Raw genomic sequence first — 14,053 nt, 5'->3', positions numbered from 1 at the left:
TTTATTCTTGATATAAGTAGTGAATGCAAAATAATGCATTTTACATCAAGTAATATGTTGCATAACTATCCAAATGGCAAATACATATTGTTTTCTTTATAAAAAAAATAAAAAATAAAAAAAATAAAAAATTTCATGTGAAAAATACGGGTCAACCCAACCCAACCCGACCCGACCCGCAACCCGATTGACCCGAACCCGATTTCAACCCGCTTAAAATGACCCGTTTTTGACCCGTGACCCGTTTGACCCGTGACCCGATTGACCCGACCCGAACCCGACCCGACCCGCCCGTTTTGCCATGTCTATACACGGCAGCCCTCCCTTTCTCACCAACACAATACATTCCTCTCTAAAGATGAAATTAAACAATTAACCCTAAGGTTTCAGCTTCAAATTGTGGTGGGTAAGTAATTAAACCTTATCTGATTTTGTGTATTTGGATAGTATAATTGTTTGCTTACTTTCCCTCTTTGTTCTCTGCTCTGTTTTTGGAAGTTGAATTGGTGATTCTGTTTTAGTGATTTGAAGGTTTAATGATATTATGGTTTATTTAATGTTTAATAACATATTTTAGTATGTTAATTATAGGTATAAAAATACCCAAATGAAATTAAGGCTTATTGCTATTTGTTGATGATTTTGTAAGAATATGTTCTGAAGCTGTCACTGTGACAGATTCTGTGTTCATGCATGTTAAATTATGTATTAAATTTTATATAGTGAATTTGGATGCTAGGGATAATTCCTATGAAACTTAAGACACTTTTGGTTGTTATTGAATTGGTCTCACAGCATTTGGATGAACATAAAATTAATGGTTTAATTTATAAGTTGCATGAATTTCTGACATGACAGATTTGAGTATGCTGTCTTGCGTGATTTTTAGTAAATCATGGGTTTATGCTTTGACTCCGAAATTTTAAAGGTATATACTGGACATATAGGGGAGTAGTTATGTAAAATTTCATGACAATTGGATGTGTTTGAGTAGCCCGTTTGTATTTTACAAATGGAGCCTATGCTGCTGGAATAGAACAGTGAATAGTAAGGGACATGCCTAACTTTGTGGATTTAATTATCAAGTTAGGGTGAATGTTTTGAGCTATAGTTTGATATGCTTATCTTTTGGTATGTTTCGATCATAGATTAATTTTGTGTAACTTGTTTTGAGGTTTAGTACCCAAAGGAAGGGGTTGTAAACCATGGGATGGTTGTATGTATGAAGCTGTTTTGCCCGACGTGTTGTATGTTATCATATGAATCTATATAGTTACATGATCATGCTTAAAAGATTTTATATTTATGCATGCATTATTGCCCTAACCTTAAAGCACCTTTTGAAATAAAGTTAGCTCTTTTAGAGATATGGGATTAATATAAGAATGTTGGTTTCTCTAGGATTTTGTACTTGTTGTTGATGAATGTATTTTTTGTTTGTGGGAACCTCGTTGAGGTGGGATTAGGATTTCCTTAATTCTAAGAAATAGGCTTTGAGATGAATGTGAAGTTTATGGTAAAGAATTATGGATAGTAATAAGCTTTGATTTATGGTTTAGGTGTTACCAGTATCCAAGTCTAAGCTCCCTCGACTTTAGGCTCTTGGTTCCTCTGCTTTCAGGTAAGGGATAAGTTATATGGGCATTTGGTAAGTCATGAGGTTATTTTAAAGTATATTATGCATTAAAATGTTTTTGATTAGAGATATGGCATGTAATCATTATTCTGACAAAGATATGTTCGTGAGCTTTCGAAAGACTTATGTATATGATTTAAGCATATTGATGCTATTATTGATTTCACGAACATGATGTTTAATGAAAAGAATGGAAGTGCTATGATTATGAAATGTTATGCAAAAGAAGAAATTTCAGTATGATGTAAAGTATGAAATGTTTTCGGGTTATGTCCTCTGGTAATCTGAACTCGGCTAGTAGGGGTTAATTACTGGCTTTCCATGGAAATATGTTATCTGTTTGGCCATTTAAAGTAGAGGAAATGGGGCTGCCCGTAACTCTAGGCCATTTAAAGTAGAGGAAATGGGGTTGCCCGTAACTCTAATCTGATTAAGGCCTTCTCCCCAATGTGTACGAACGGCGAGGAGGAACAAAACCTGGAGGGGATGTGCCATCAGGCCTCCCAAAGGGGACAATATCATACACACGGGGGCACCCAAATGTGATGAGGCCTTCTCTGTACAGCTTATCAGATATGGACTAACCAATATGATATGAACAGCTATGTTATGTTACTAATCATGAGAGAATTATTTTGTTTAAATGCATTATAAAAAGTTAAAAGCTCTCATGAAAATAAGAAGTTTCTGATGAAAAGAAAGCTGTTCATTAAAGATAAAGTTTCTGATGAAAGTGCAGGTTATGTTTAAAAGTTATCAGATATCTGTTTTTATGAAACGTTAAGTTTTATTATCATGAAAGTTATAGTATTCTATGAGAAGAAGTTTATAAAGAAAAGTTTTCTTATTAGTCAAGTTGTTTCTAGCTTAATACAAAGTTGCCGATTATTTGATTTAAGTTAAAATAATTATCTTATAATGAGAATATATGTATGGCGACTTTGTAGGAAGTGAAAGAAGTTTAATCTGGAAGGTTTTGGTAATATTAAACTAATAAGAAAAAGGAGAACAATTATTTTCTATGAAGAGCGTATACTATTATTATGAATAGTATTAAATACTATGCATGAAAAGATGTTCTCCTATTCGAATATTCATAGAATGAAATGATCTGATTTACATGCATCCTTATTGAATTCACATATATCTTACCTTTACTGAGCTGTGTAGCTCACCCCTTCCACTCTTTCAGTTAACAAGTTTTATTTTGGAGCAGAGGGAGCCTTAGTCGAGTTTGGAAGGAGCTGGTTTTAGTCTTATATGTATAGATCCTAAACTAGCATTCTGACGTTTAGCGTTATAGTTATTGTGTATTCTAGGATCAAATGAAAGTTGTGTACCTAAAAGTATTAAGAGATGTATTATGTAAAAGTATGGAAATCAAATGACTGGTGGATTATGTTATATTTTGAGTATGGTGTAGATGCTCTGACTATCAAGTGAAAAATTATATCAAGAAGTAAAGAAACAAGTATGAAAAGAAAAAATAGAAGTTTTTGGAAAAGTTTTGTAAAAGTTAAGTTGGTTCTTGTTAATATTAGGTTTAAACTTGATATTAGCATGCCGGTCATGGTCACAAATCCGGGTATCGGGTTTGGGGCGTGACACAAGCCGTCCAAGATGGTATCGTCCGTCTTTAATAAATGATGGACGAGTTCACCATGGAATGGCCCGTCCAACCTAGGTAACTTCCATAGCGGTTATGGAAGTTACTCCCAATTCTCCGGACTCCTCGACATTGGGAACGATTACTAAACAGATAACCGTTCCACCCATACTATATAAGGATTCTTCGATGAAGGGTAAGGTATTCAGACAATTTTATCTTAAGAAAATACTCCTTCCTTACAGAGAGTTCAAAAGTAACTAACTTCATCATCGGAGGACTTTTGGCCGGTTTCCACCGGTCCCCTCTGATTCAGTGTTCTTTGTGTTACAGGATCTAGCCCAAAGATCACCGTTCGAGTCTCATCAACCTACTGATATCCAAAGATGTGTTGTAGTGGTACCCTTATGCCTTCAGCTCAAGCTTATAAGGCATAAGGGGGGCGCTTCTCTAAGCGATGTGAGACTCTTGCACAATGAGCATGCCCACACTCGTCAAGAGGACAAAGCCATGCGGGTGTCAAGCCAATATCGGCTACAAGGCAAGCCCTTGGCCTGAGGTGAAAATCCCCAAAGCGGACAAATAGATTGTGTTCCCACAGACAGCGCCAACTGATAATTCTTTGGATATCAGTAGGTTGATGAGACTCGAACGGTGATCTTTGGGCTAGATCCTGTAACACAAAGAACACTGAATCAGAGGGGACCGGTGGAGACCGGCCAAAAGTCCTCCGATGATGAAGTTAGTTACTTTTGAACTCTCTGTAAGGAAGGAGTATTTTCTTAAGATAAAATTGTCTGAATGCCTTACCCTTCATTGAAGAATCCTTATATAGTATGGGTGGAACGGTTATCTGTTTAGTAACCGTTCCCAATGTCGAGGAGTCCGGAGAATTGGGGGTAACTTCCATAACCGCTATGGAAGTTACCTAAGTTGGATGGGCCATTCCATGGTGAACTCGTCCATCATTTATTAAAGACGGACGAGACCATCTTGGACGCCTTGCCCTTGCCTGAATGATGATGAGTAAGATTCCCATGAGGTCTCGTCCGTCCATAGACGGACGGGATTAGTCAGAACACTTGGAACAATCACTTCGCCTATTTGATTTGTTGTAGCTTGTCTTTCGTTGGACAAGACATATGGACGAGTTATGGAGTTGGATGTTTTCTGTGACACCATCACATACGATGTCGAGAAAAAACAAACACAGCAATCTTGAAAACAATTTTTAGCAATCCACTAAGCAACCAAATCAGCCTGCAAACAAAACAAATAGTTTCATTAAAGAAAGAATCATCAAACACATAGTTTCATTACAGCAAACAACTGAGCCAATGGTCTTGCACAAACGTACATTCATACACACGCACAAAACAACAGTAAACCCGAAGCCCCTCAAAACCCCAGATTAAACCCCAAATCAAAAACTCACAGCAACAACCATTCAGAACCCTAAACCCAAATCAAATTTCCAATCAAACCCAAAACCTCACCTTGCAACGAATCGCTGAAATCTTGGCCACTTGGAGCCCGGGAACTAGTTCAACAACCCGAACTCTGCACAGTAGGTTCTTCGCAGTCAAGCTCTCTGAGCGTGGGTCCAAGCAACAGAGTCAGAGGCCAACTGGGTCACCCTGCATTGTTGAGATTGCGGACTGTGGGTTGAGATCAAGCACGGCGGCGAGAGGTTCAGAGCACGGTGGCGAGATTACCGGGAGCTAGGTTGAGAAGCTGAGTGTTTTTCAATTTAGGGATTGATTGGGTTGAAATTTTAGGGGTTTTTTGAATTTATAGGAAAGCTATAGCTGCGGCATAAATGAGTCTGGAGCTGCGTTTAAATAGACGCAGCTCTACCACATATTAGAGCTGCGTTCCTCTAAACGCAGCTTTGACATGTCTGGAGCTGCGTTTAGAACAACGCAGCTCTATAAGTTTTGAAGCTGCGTTTGTTAAACGCAGCTCTTAGATATATTGAAAAAAAAAATCCCAGGTTGGAACTAAAGTTGCGTTTTTGAAAACGCGGCTTCAATCCTACCCGGCTAAACGCAGCTCGAACATCAAAAAACGCAGCTTCAGAGCTAGTCTATAGCCGAGTTTAATAAACACAGCTCAAACAGCATCCTGAAGCTGCGTTTTTAGAAAACGCAGCTCAAAATACGACCCTAGAGTTGCGTTTTTAGAAAACACAGCTTAAATTACCGATTTTAGTAGTGAATATACAACATTGTGGGAGGTTTTAAACAAAATATTTTTCTAGCCGTTGAATGCAATGATGGCTAGCTGGCTGCATGATTCAACATCTCTCACTTGGGCCAATTAGATCATGATGTACACGCACCTTATTCAATTTTACATGATACACCCATAGCACAAACAAATTCTTGAAAATTTCTTAGAGGTTATTTTTTTCAATAGATCTGGCACCATCTCCCTTTGATGATATGTAATTTATAAAACATTTGTTTTCAATAAAATACCTATGGCTATAAATGAGTTGAAATTTGTCGAGTAATGAATGTTCTAGCTTGATTCGATAACAAAGTAAAATGTTCAAGCTCGGTTCGAGATTGAACCAAGTTTAAAAATAATGATTAAGCTTGAACTCATTTAAAAGTATATATAAAAGCTTAAATTTGGCTTAGTTCATTAGTCAAGATGAACTTGATCTCAATATAAAGGTCAAACTCGAACTCAATATCAAGCTTCTGAGCTAAGATCCAACACAAGTATATTATAACGTTTTATTAAGGTCATTTGGTTTGGATGAGTGGTCTCACATTCCAATTATTTAAAGTCTTAGTAAGATATGAGTTTATTTGTCAAGCCCATATCAAATTTATTACCAAGCCTATAAAACGAGTTTCGGCTCAGCTTGATTTTTTATCAAGCCCTATTGTTCACAAGCTTGTTTATAAACCTCTTTTTTTTTTTTTTTTCCTTGGATTTGTCTCATTTATTATACAACTCTAAAACTAAGGCTAAAGCTTATTTTGGGCACACTATTTCAAAATCTGAGACGTATTTTAGTAAGGTTTTGACAAATTATAACTAAGAAATCTTTTTTTATAAAATTGTACATAAATAAGGGGAAAAATAAGTTAGCTAACAAGTCAGCAGCCTCATTGCACGTGCATGTGCTATGTGCATAATCTGTTTTTTTTTTTTTTTTTCTTTTTTTCTTTTTTTCTTTTTTAATTTCATTTATGTGAAACTCTTTTACTAAAGGTTTTTTCAAAAACTTCATAAGTCTAGGTTTCTAATAAGATTGAAAATTAAATTAAACAAAAAATTTCTACCATTCAAGGTTTTTTTTATTCAAAAATATAGTAACTACCATTTGTGACATGTATGCTCGGTGATTTTCTTTATAATGATTGTTCTAAAGTCAATTTTTTGATAGTAAGTTTACAATATTTTATTTTTTTCAAATTTGAATTTCTAATCAAATGAAGGCATGCCAACTTGGATATTCTAGACCATCATCAATTATATCAAATGACAATATTAGTTGAGCTGCATATCTCCAATGGTGGGTTATGAAAGTAAGTAGAGATTTGCAATAAGAATCAATGGTGGGTTATGAAAGTTAGTTGAGCAGCATACCTTCAACGGAGACCATTTTAGTATGGCTAGAGGAACAAAATGTTTACCCAAATGAATTATATGATATGTTTTCTAAAAATAAAAAATAAAAAGTCTAAAAATATCAAAATAAATCAAGCTAGCTAATTTAAACATTCCCCCAACATACATATAAATTAAAGAAAAATGCAAAATACATATATTTCCAAACTATTAATTAAAAATTATATTACACCTTTTTTATATGAAAATTATAACAAAAAGGAAAAATATATGAAAATTACAAAAAAGAAAAAACTCTAATGACTTAATAATTTTCACTATCAATTAAGAAAATCTATAATTATATTATTTTTGATATTACCAAAAAATGTTTGACTTAATAAATCTTATGGTAGTTTGGATAGATGAAATAACATCAAACTCTTGCATAAGGCTATTACTATTGGGCTTTTGCGGTACTATTACTTTTTTTTTTTTTTTTTATGGGCGGTACTATTATTATTAAAAAGAATATTGTTTAATTTTAGCTGCAATTTTGAGGGAATGTGCAAAATAGCTGTTAATAGAGATTCAAAGTAGTAAGTTAGGAACCGTTTTAAAGTTTTAAGAAAAGTAACATCTCGAGTTTTAAAAACTCGAGATTCAATTAAAAATCGAGTTTTATAAACTCGCTTTGCAGTTGTTGTGAACTACTGAGTTGGCTAAAAACTGCTACATAGATCTCGAGTTTTAGAAACTCGAGTTCCTATAGTGGCGTTTTTAAGTCCTATAGTGACGTTTGAAAGCCCTATAGCGGCGTTTCCCTGTAAATTTCTTTTATATGATCACCCCACACTTCAGGGAGCCCTATAGTGGCGTTTTCAATCCCTATAGTGACGTTTTGAAACCCTATAGCGGCGTTTTCCTGCAAATTTTTTTTTATAAGTATGATCACCCCGTACTAGGTTCAGGGAGCCCTATAGTGGCGTTTTTAAGCCCTATAGTGACGTTTTAAAACCCTATAGCGGTGTTTTTCTGCAATTTATGGAACTCGAGTTTTTAAAACTCGATTTTCACGTGGATTTTTTCCACATCCACTTACAAATCGAGACTTAAAAACTCAAGTTTTTTCTTGGAACTCGAGTTTTAGACACTCGAGATGCTACTTTTCAACATTGTTTTGAAACGTGACAACTAACTAATTTTTTTGATATTTATTGTTATTTAGAAAGGGTGTTCCTGCATTTTTCCTATCTATATTAGAGGTGTGTATTGGGTATGTTTTAACCCAATTTTATTTCTTTGGGTTCAGAAAATGCCAACCTAACCCAACCCATAGGAATTGGGTTCAGTTGGCAGGTTGATGCAATTTTTTGAGACTTAAAAAAAGTTTATTTTATTTTTTTATTCAACCCTTTATTCAATAAATTATAATTTACACCATTAGGTATAATATTTCATTTTCATCAAAATTAAGTCTTAAACTATCAAAATAAATCAAGCTAACTAATTTAAAATTGCCCCAACAGCAACATACATTTAAATAAAACAAAATATTAAAATACATATATTTTCAAAACCATTAATTAAAAATTATACTACACCTTTTATTATTATATCAAATTAAAATTATAAAAATAATATAAACATATAAGAAAATTATAAAAAAAAAAAAAAAAAAATCAAATAATAAGACCATGTTTGGTTTGCTAAGTTTTCATCGCTCAATACTCAGTTTTCATTATTCATCACTCACATTCTGTGGCCCCACACTAACTGATGTTGTTTTGTTTAATTTTTGTTCTCAATTTTCATAACTCATTACTCAAAAAATTGAGTTAGAGTCATGGAAAATGAAAACAACTTTTTGTTGTTTTTGAATTATGTAAACTCGTGGGCGAGTGCACAGGAGTTTTTGAAAAAGTTTTTGAAGTTGAGAATACTATGGAGATGGAAGCGATGTTAGACTATGAAACGGAGGAAGACCTTCTGGGCGAGGCAACAGTACGCATCACCGGAGATAGGAAAGGTAAGATACGGGCTGCTTGGACAAATGCACTTATAGTTAAAGTGTTTAGGAAAACCCTAGGTTACCACTTCCTTATTTCAAGGTTGGTAAGTCTATGGAAACCGATGGGCATAATGGAGTGCATAGACCTCGGAAATGAGTTCTTTCTCATTAGATTCTCCATTGCGGAGGACCAAGCAAGAGTGCTCAAAGGTGGTCCATGGTTTGTTGGTGGCCATTATTTCTCCATTAAATGTTGGGAACAAAACTTCAGGGTAGAAACCACCAAGCTTTCGGCTATTGCAGTGTGGATAAGGCTGTCGGGATTGCCCATCGAGTACTACGAACCATCGGTTTTGAAGGATATTGACCTAGCAATAGGACCAGTACTTAGAATTGACACCTAAACCGCAACGGAGGCGAGAGGACGCTTTGCGAGACTTTGTGTCCAGGTTAAGTTTGATAAACCAATCATCAAGCTTGTCAAGATAGGCGGTCTTCAACTGCCTGTGTAGTATGAAGGAATTAATGCGCTTTGTTTCTCATGTGGACGTGTCAGCCACAAAACTGAGGGATGCCCGTATAGAATGAAGTTGCTAGAGCAAGCGGAGAAGACAGTGGGAGAAAATGATGCAGTAGGAAGTCACGGGGTGGGGAAGGATCACGTGGTACCTGACTGTGATGATTTCAGGCCTTGGGTTTTTGTTACACGAAACAGGAAGCCTAGGAAAAATCTAAGTAAAGTAGATAAGACTTTAACCCAAGTAGGCATTTCCATGTCCAAAACAAGTCTGCCCACTAGCTTTTAGAGCCCAACAAAAGAAAATATGCGGCCAGACCTGGGGGCAAACATGGAATTTCAACACCACCGTGACATGACAAAAGAGAGCAACTTGCGTGCAGATCGCACTAACTTATCTTTGAGCCGTGAAAAGTCTACCTTCAAGCCAAAATCTCAGAAAGAGAAGAACCCCAGGTGTGGACAACAACACAAAAAGAGCCAAGCAAAGACTGATGGACCAAAAGCTATTGGACAAAAAGCTTCCTCAGAGTGGAGAGTTGTCAATTCAAATCCATTCGGGTTAAGCTCACCCATCAAATTTGGTTCTGATCCAGTTGGCATGTCTATAATAGGAATGGAGTTTAAGGGATTTTTTGCTGGGAGATCTGACGAAGCAATCTCAACGCCGATGGAGAAACCGGTCTTGGCCGTTGCAGAAGATTGAATAGAAGACACCTACTTAGATGGATTGGAGATGGGTCTAATTGAAAGGAAGCCATTGGAGGTAACTTCAAACTACTCTCCACGGGAGGAAAATCACTCGGGTTCAACTATGGAGAAGGAGGTCCAGCGAATAACCAAGCTTGAGCTGAAGAGGATTGATCCTTCACTACGGTCAAAGTGAACAGGGCTTGAAGAAGAGGATTATCCTTGAGCAGAAGACGGGTCTCACTCAAAGGCAGATATGCAAGTTGAACAGGGAGGTGAGCTTCTCAATCCTTCCAGTTAATTTTCTGTTCAAATTCTCTTTCTTGTGTTAATTATGAATACGTTAATCTAGAATTGTCGGGGTGCTTTAAGCCCAAATTTTTGTAATAATATTAAAGATATGGTTCGTGTTCACTCCCTTGCTATCATGATCATCATGGAAACCAAAGTGTGTGGTGATAGAGCTAGAAGGATTATTGATAGACTCCCTATGGACGGGGCTATTATTGCTAACTCGATTGGCCTATCGGGTGGCCTGTGGTTACTTTGGGACTCTAGTCAGGTGGAGGTGGTTGAACTATCTTCAACTGAACAAGAGATTCATGCAACAGTATCCTCCTCAAGCAAGCCTCTCTGGCTTTTATTAGCTATTTATGGCAGCCCTACTTTCTCTTTTGCAAGGATTTGCTTCTTTTGATTTTATCTTTCTAGCTAATTTTATTAAGGAAGTTCATATAATTAAAAAATACTTATACTACTGTCCTCTAAAAATTAATAGCTTAATGACAATTGTTATTAGATACGGTTCTAACAATAGTGGGTTCGAGTTCTGGAATCAAACTATCTAAGATGCCTATCAATCATCTCTTTTGAATCCCACAAAAAAACAAGTTTGGTGAGAGTTTTGAGATATTTTCCATGATCGGCTTGGTCATTGACACTACCTTCCTTTTTCTTTGCCATGTGGGAAGGAGCTTTGATCATCTTCTTGTCACGTGTGTTTTTTTCCATTTGGCTGCTCATCAAGATTGTCCACATTGTTTTTTTTTCGGGGTTCGAAGCGGAAGAGTTGCGGTGTGAGTGGCGTCTAAGGTTATAGGCTGTGGAGATAAGCGGAAAAAAAATTTTCAAATTCACATCCATATAGTATTAATAAATTATCAACCAAGACAAATACCCAAAAATCATTGTTTCTTAATATATTAAGATACAATCATCTACTAACAAAAACAAAAGACACGAAACACTATTGTTTCTTTATACAATCATCTATGAAAAGGGAACTCAACGCTCTTTCAAATCTTCAAAATCATCTACGATTGAATCCAAACTAAATGTTGAAACTATATCCTTTTCAATGTATAACATCAAAGAGTCCGTCAAAAAATCATTTTCCATTTTGTTTCGAAGGTTAGTTTTGACAACTTTCATAGCTGAAAATGCTCGCTCTGTAGTAGCAGTAGAAACTGGAAGAGTAAGCACAAGTCTCACCATTCTATAAACAAGTTTGTAGTGTTCTGAATTTCCAGTTCTCACTAACCATTGAGACAACTCAGATAAAATTTTCAATTTTTTGAATTCTGAATCCTGGACTACATTATGCTCAAAATGATAAAGCTCCTTCTCCAACACTTGTTTGTCATAATCAGTGAAATCTTGTGGATAGAAATTCTTTACCAACAAACAAAGATCACTACTTCTAAAAGATTTTAATGCCTCTTGAGATTCTAAAGCTGAGCTAAGCCTAAGTAACTCCATTATATCTTCATTAAATCGATAATTTAGTTCTTGTAGTTGAGAATCTATTGTAGCATAAAAAATATTTACTCGATAATGATGCTCAATTGTAGCGTTATCTTGTTGATTACGAGCTCGACCTCTTCTCGCAACATAACGAGCATTCATATCCAGGACATCAATGCAATGCTTCTCACAAAATGATATCACAGTGGTGAGTAAGCCATCCCATCCATCATCTCTAAATTTTTGGATAAGTGCTTTAGTAGATGAAACTAAATGCATTGCATTTAAAATGTCTTGAGATTGACTTTGCAAAGCTTGACAAAGTTTATTAGTGATCTCCATAGTTTCCTTCTCAAGATGCAAGATGAAGACAAATTCAAATGAAGTTAAACCATCATAAGCTGACTCTGCTTCTGCCCAATGTTCTCCATCAATTGCATCATCAATTATATTTTGCAAAACTTCAACAGTTGAAGTAAACATCCTTAATAAGTTAGAAACTGATCTAAAATGTGAACTCCAACGTATTTCTACAGGTCGTTGTAAAGTGTCAATTTGATTAAGTCCACTTCCAGTCTCAAGCTCTTCAAGATCAATCAAACGTTCTATTTCATTAGCATTGGTAACTTTCAATTGCTCATTGCGCTTGCATGAAGCAATAACAGTTTTGATCAGAAAAAGCAATGTAAGAAAAAAATGACTAATGGGAACAACTTGTTTTGATGCTTTTACTAATGCCAATTGTAAGCGATGTGCAAAACAATGGATGTAGTAAGTATATGGGCAATCATTTAAAATCAAAGCTTGTAATCCATTCCACATACCTCACATGTTGCTTGCTCCATCATATCGTTGCCCTCGAATATTTTGTATATCTAAGCAATGTTGAGATAACAAAGAATATATCCCATTCTTTAGAGTCAAAGCCGCAGTGTCAACAACATGACTAAGCCCAAAAAAACGTTCTTTCACAAAGCCTTCTGCATCAACATATCTAAAAACCACAGTCATTTGCTCTTTCATGGACTCATCATGAGCTTCCTCAACCATTATGCAAAACTTTTCATCACCAATTTCTTCCCGAATGGCCTTCTTCACTTTGGCTGAGAAAACATGTAGAATTTCCTTTTGAATCCTAGGTGATGTGTAGGTTGCATTTTTGGGAGCTTTTTCTATTATTTCAGCAACCTTCTCATTCCAAAAAGTCACAATACCCAATGATTCAAAAAAGTTCCCACGATTTAATGAACTAAAACTTTCCACGATTTAATGAACTAAAACTTTCATCACTACCTCTAAAACCTATAACTTGAAAGGCAAGATACCGGACAATAAAAATTGTGGCCTTCAGTTGCAATCGATTATTTGCAATTTGTTCAATAGTGAAATGATCAACTACCCTTTGTAAATGCTGCCATTGGTTCATTAAATCCTTACACATTTGCTCGGCAACTCTATGAGCTGAGTTAGGATATTTTCCTATATGACCTTGAAAATAACAATCTCTGCCCCCACCCTTTTTCCAATTTCTAAATCCACCAACAATGAATTTATTTTGTCTCACAACCCTATTTGAATTATGAAAGACAAAGCAGGGTAGACAATAAGCTGCATCTGTCGTAGGAGAATACTCAAGCCATGTTGAATTATTTTCAAACCAAGAAGCTTGAAAGCTACGATTGTGCTTCCCACTTTTTTTGAATGTCTTTAGAGGAGGTTGGTGCGGACCTTTTATAATGTAAGCCTGTCGAATTTCATCACATTGATTAACATGATATTCCAATATTTGTTTGCGTGTTCCGGGATCATAATCCAAAGAATCAAGGTCAATTCTTTGAAATTGTGTTTGAGAGATTGGAACATCGACATTTGGAATTGGGAAATTCATATTTTCTAGAATTGGAATAGCAACATTAGTTGTTGGCAATTCCACGTTGACTTCGGAAGAATTTGAAGTTGAACCTTTTCTTTTGAAAAAATCAAGCATTGTAGTTGATTTTTTCATGATCTACAAATAAAATAAGAATCATATAAGAATCACCATTATTTTCTTAAATTTGTGTGACAATTTTTTATATTATGTAAGGTTGAATTTAATCAACCATCTAATTGGCTTTATTCCGTGCCAAATTTGCTTGTATTTCAGCATTTAGTAACCCTGTATTTAGGTGGGCTTGTTGTAAGGGTAGTGAGTGAGATAGAGTGAAGTTTGCTCAAGAGTGTGCAAGAAAACAGAGACTCGCGGCTTGGCCTCGCGGGTGACTCGCGGCTGCAAGCCGCCAG

The 14,053-nt window shown here is 35.8% G+C and overlaps 2 protein-coding genes and 1 long non-coding RNA gene across 3 annotated transcripts; 1 reads left to right on the top strand and 2 right to left on the bottom strand.

The window, feature by feature from the left end:
• The first annotated feature begins 313 nt into the window (after window positions 1–313).
• LOC126693587 (uncharacterized) lies at window positions 314–3,040 on the top strand. The gene is made up of 2 exons (XR_007645434.1): window positions 314–406; window positions 1,560–3,040. It is a non-coding gene; the product is annotated as an uncharacterized LOC126693587 (long non-coding RNA).
• An 8,271-nt stretch (window positions 3,041–11,311) lies between these two features.
• Window positions 11,312–12,592, bottom strand: LOC126691480 (uncharacterized). The gene has a single exon (XM_050386519.1). The coding sequence runs from the start codon at window positions 12,590–12,592 to the stop codon at window positions 11,312–11,314; it is 1,281 nt and encodes a 426-aa protein (XP_050242476.1).
• A 3-nt stretch (window positions 12,593–12,595) lies between these two features.
• On the bottom strand, window positions 12,596–13,658 carry LOC126691479 (uncharacterized). Its single transcript, XM_050386518.1, has 2 exons — window positions 13,080–13,658; window positions 12,596–12,958 (listed from the first exon to the last, which is right to left on the bottom strand). The coding sequence occupies exons 1-2, from the start codon at window positions 13,656–13,658 to the stop codon at window positions 12,596–12,598; spliced, it is 942 nt and encodes a 313-aa protein (XP_050242475.1).
• Window positions 13,659–14,053: the final 395 nt, after the last annotated feature.

This window comes from Quercus robur, chromosome 7 (assembly GCF_932294415.1).
Source record: "Quercus robur chromosome 7, dhQueRobu3.1, whole genome shotgun sequence".
NCBI lineage: Eukaryota > Viridiplantae > Streptophyta > Magnoliopsida > Fagales > Fagaceae > Quercus > Quercus robur.
Note: the sequence above shows the minus strand (reverse complement) of the source record. Positions and strands in the feature narration are given on the sequence as shown.

What these genes read in the sequence shown, in the direction of transcription:
- LOC126691480 (XM_050386519.1), bottom strand. Translation starts at nt 12,592, where the DNA reads ATGTGGAATGGATTACAAGCTTTGATTTTAAATGATTGCCCATATACT.
- LOC126691479 (XM_050386518.1), bottom strand. Translation starts at nt 13,658, where the DNA reads ATGAATTTCCCAATTCCAAATGTCGATGTTCCAATCTCTCAAACACAA. An exon ending in TCCGGTATCTTGCCTTTCAA is followed by an intron (nt 12,959 to 13,079) that starts GTTATAGGTTTT and finishes TGGAATGAGAAG; the next exon opens with GTTGCTGAAATAATAGAAAA.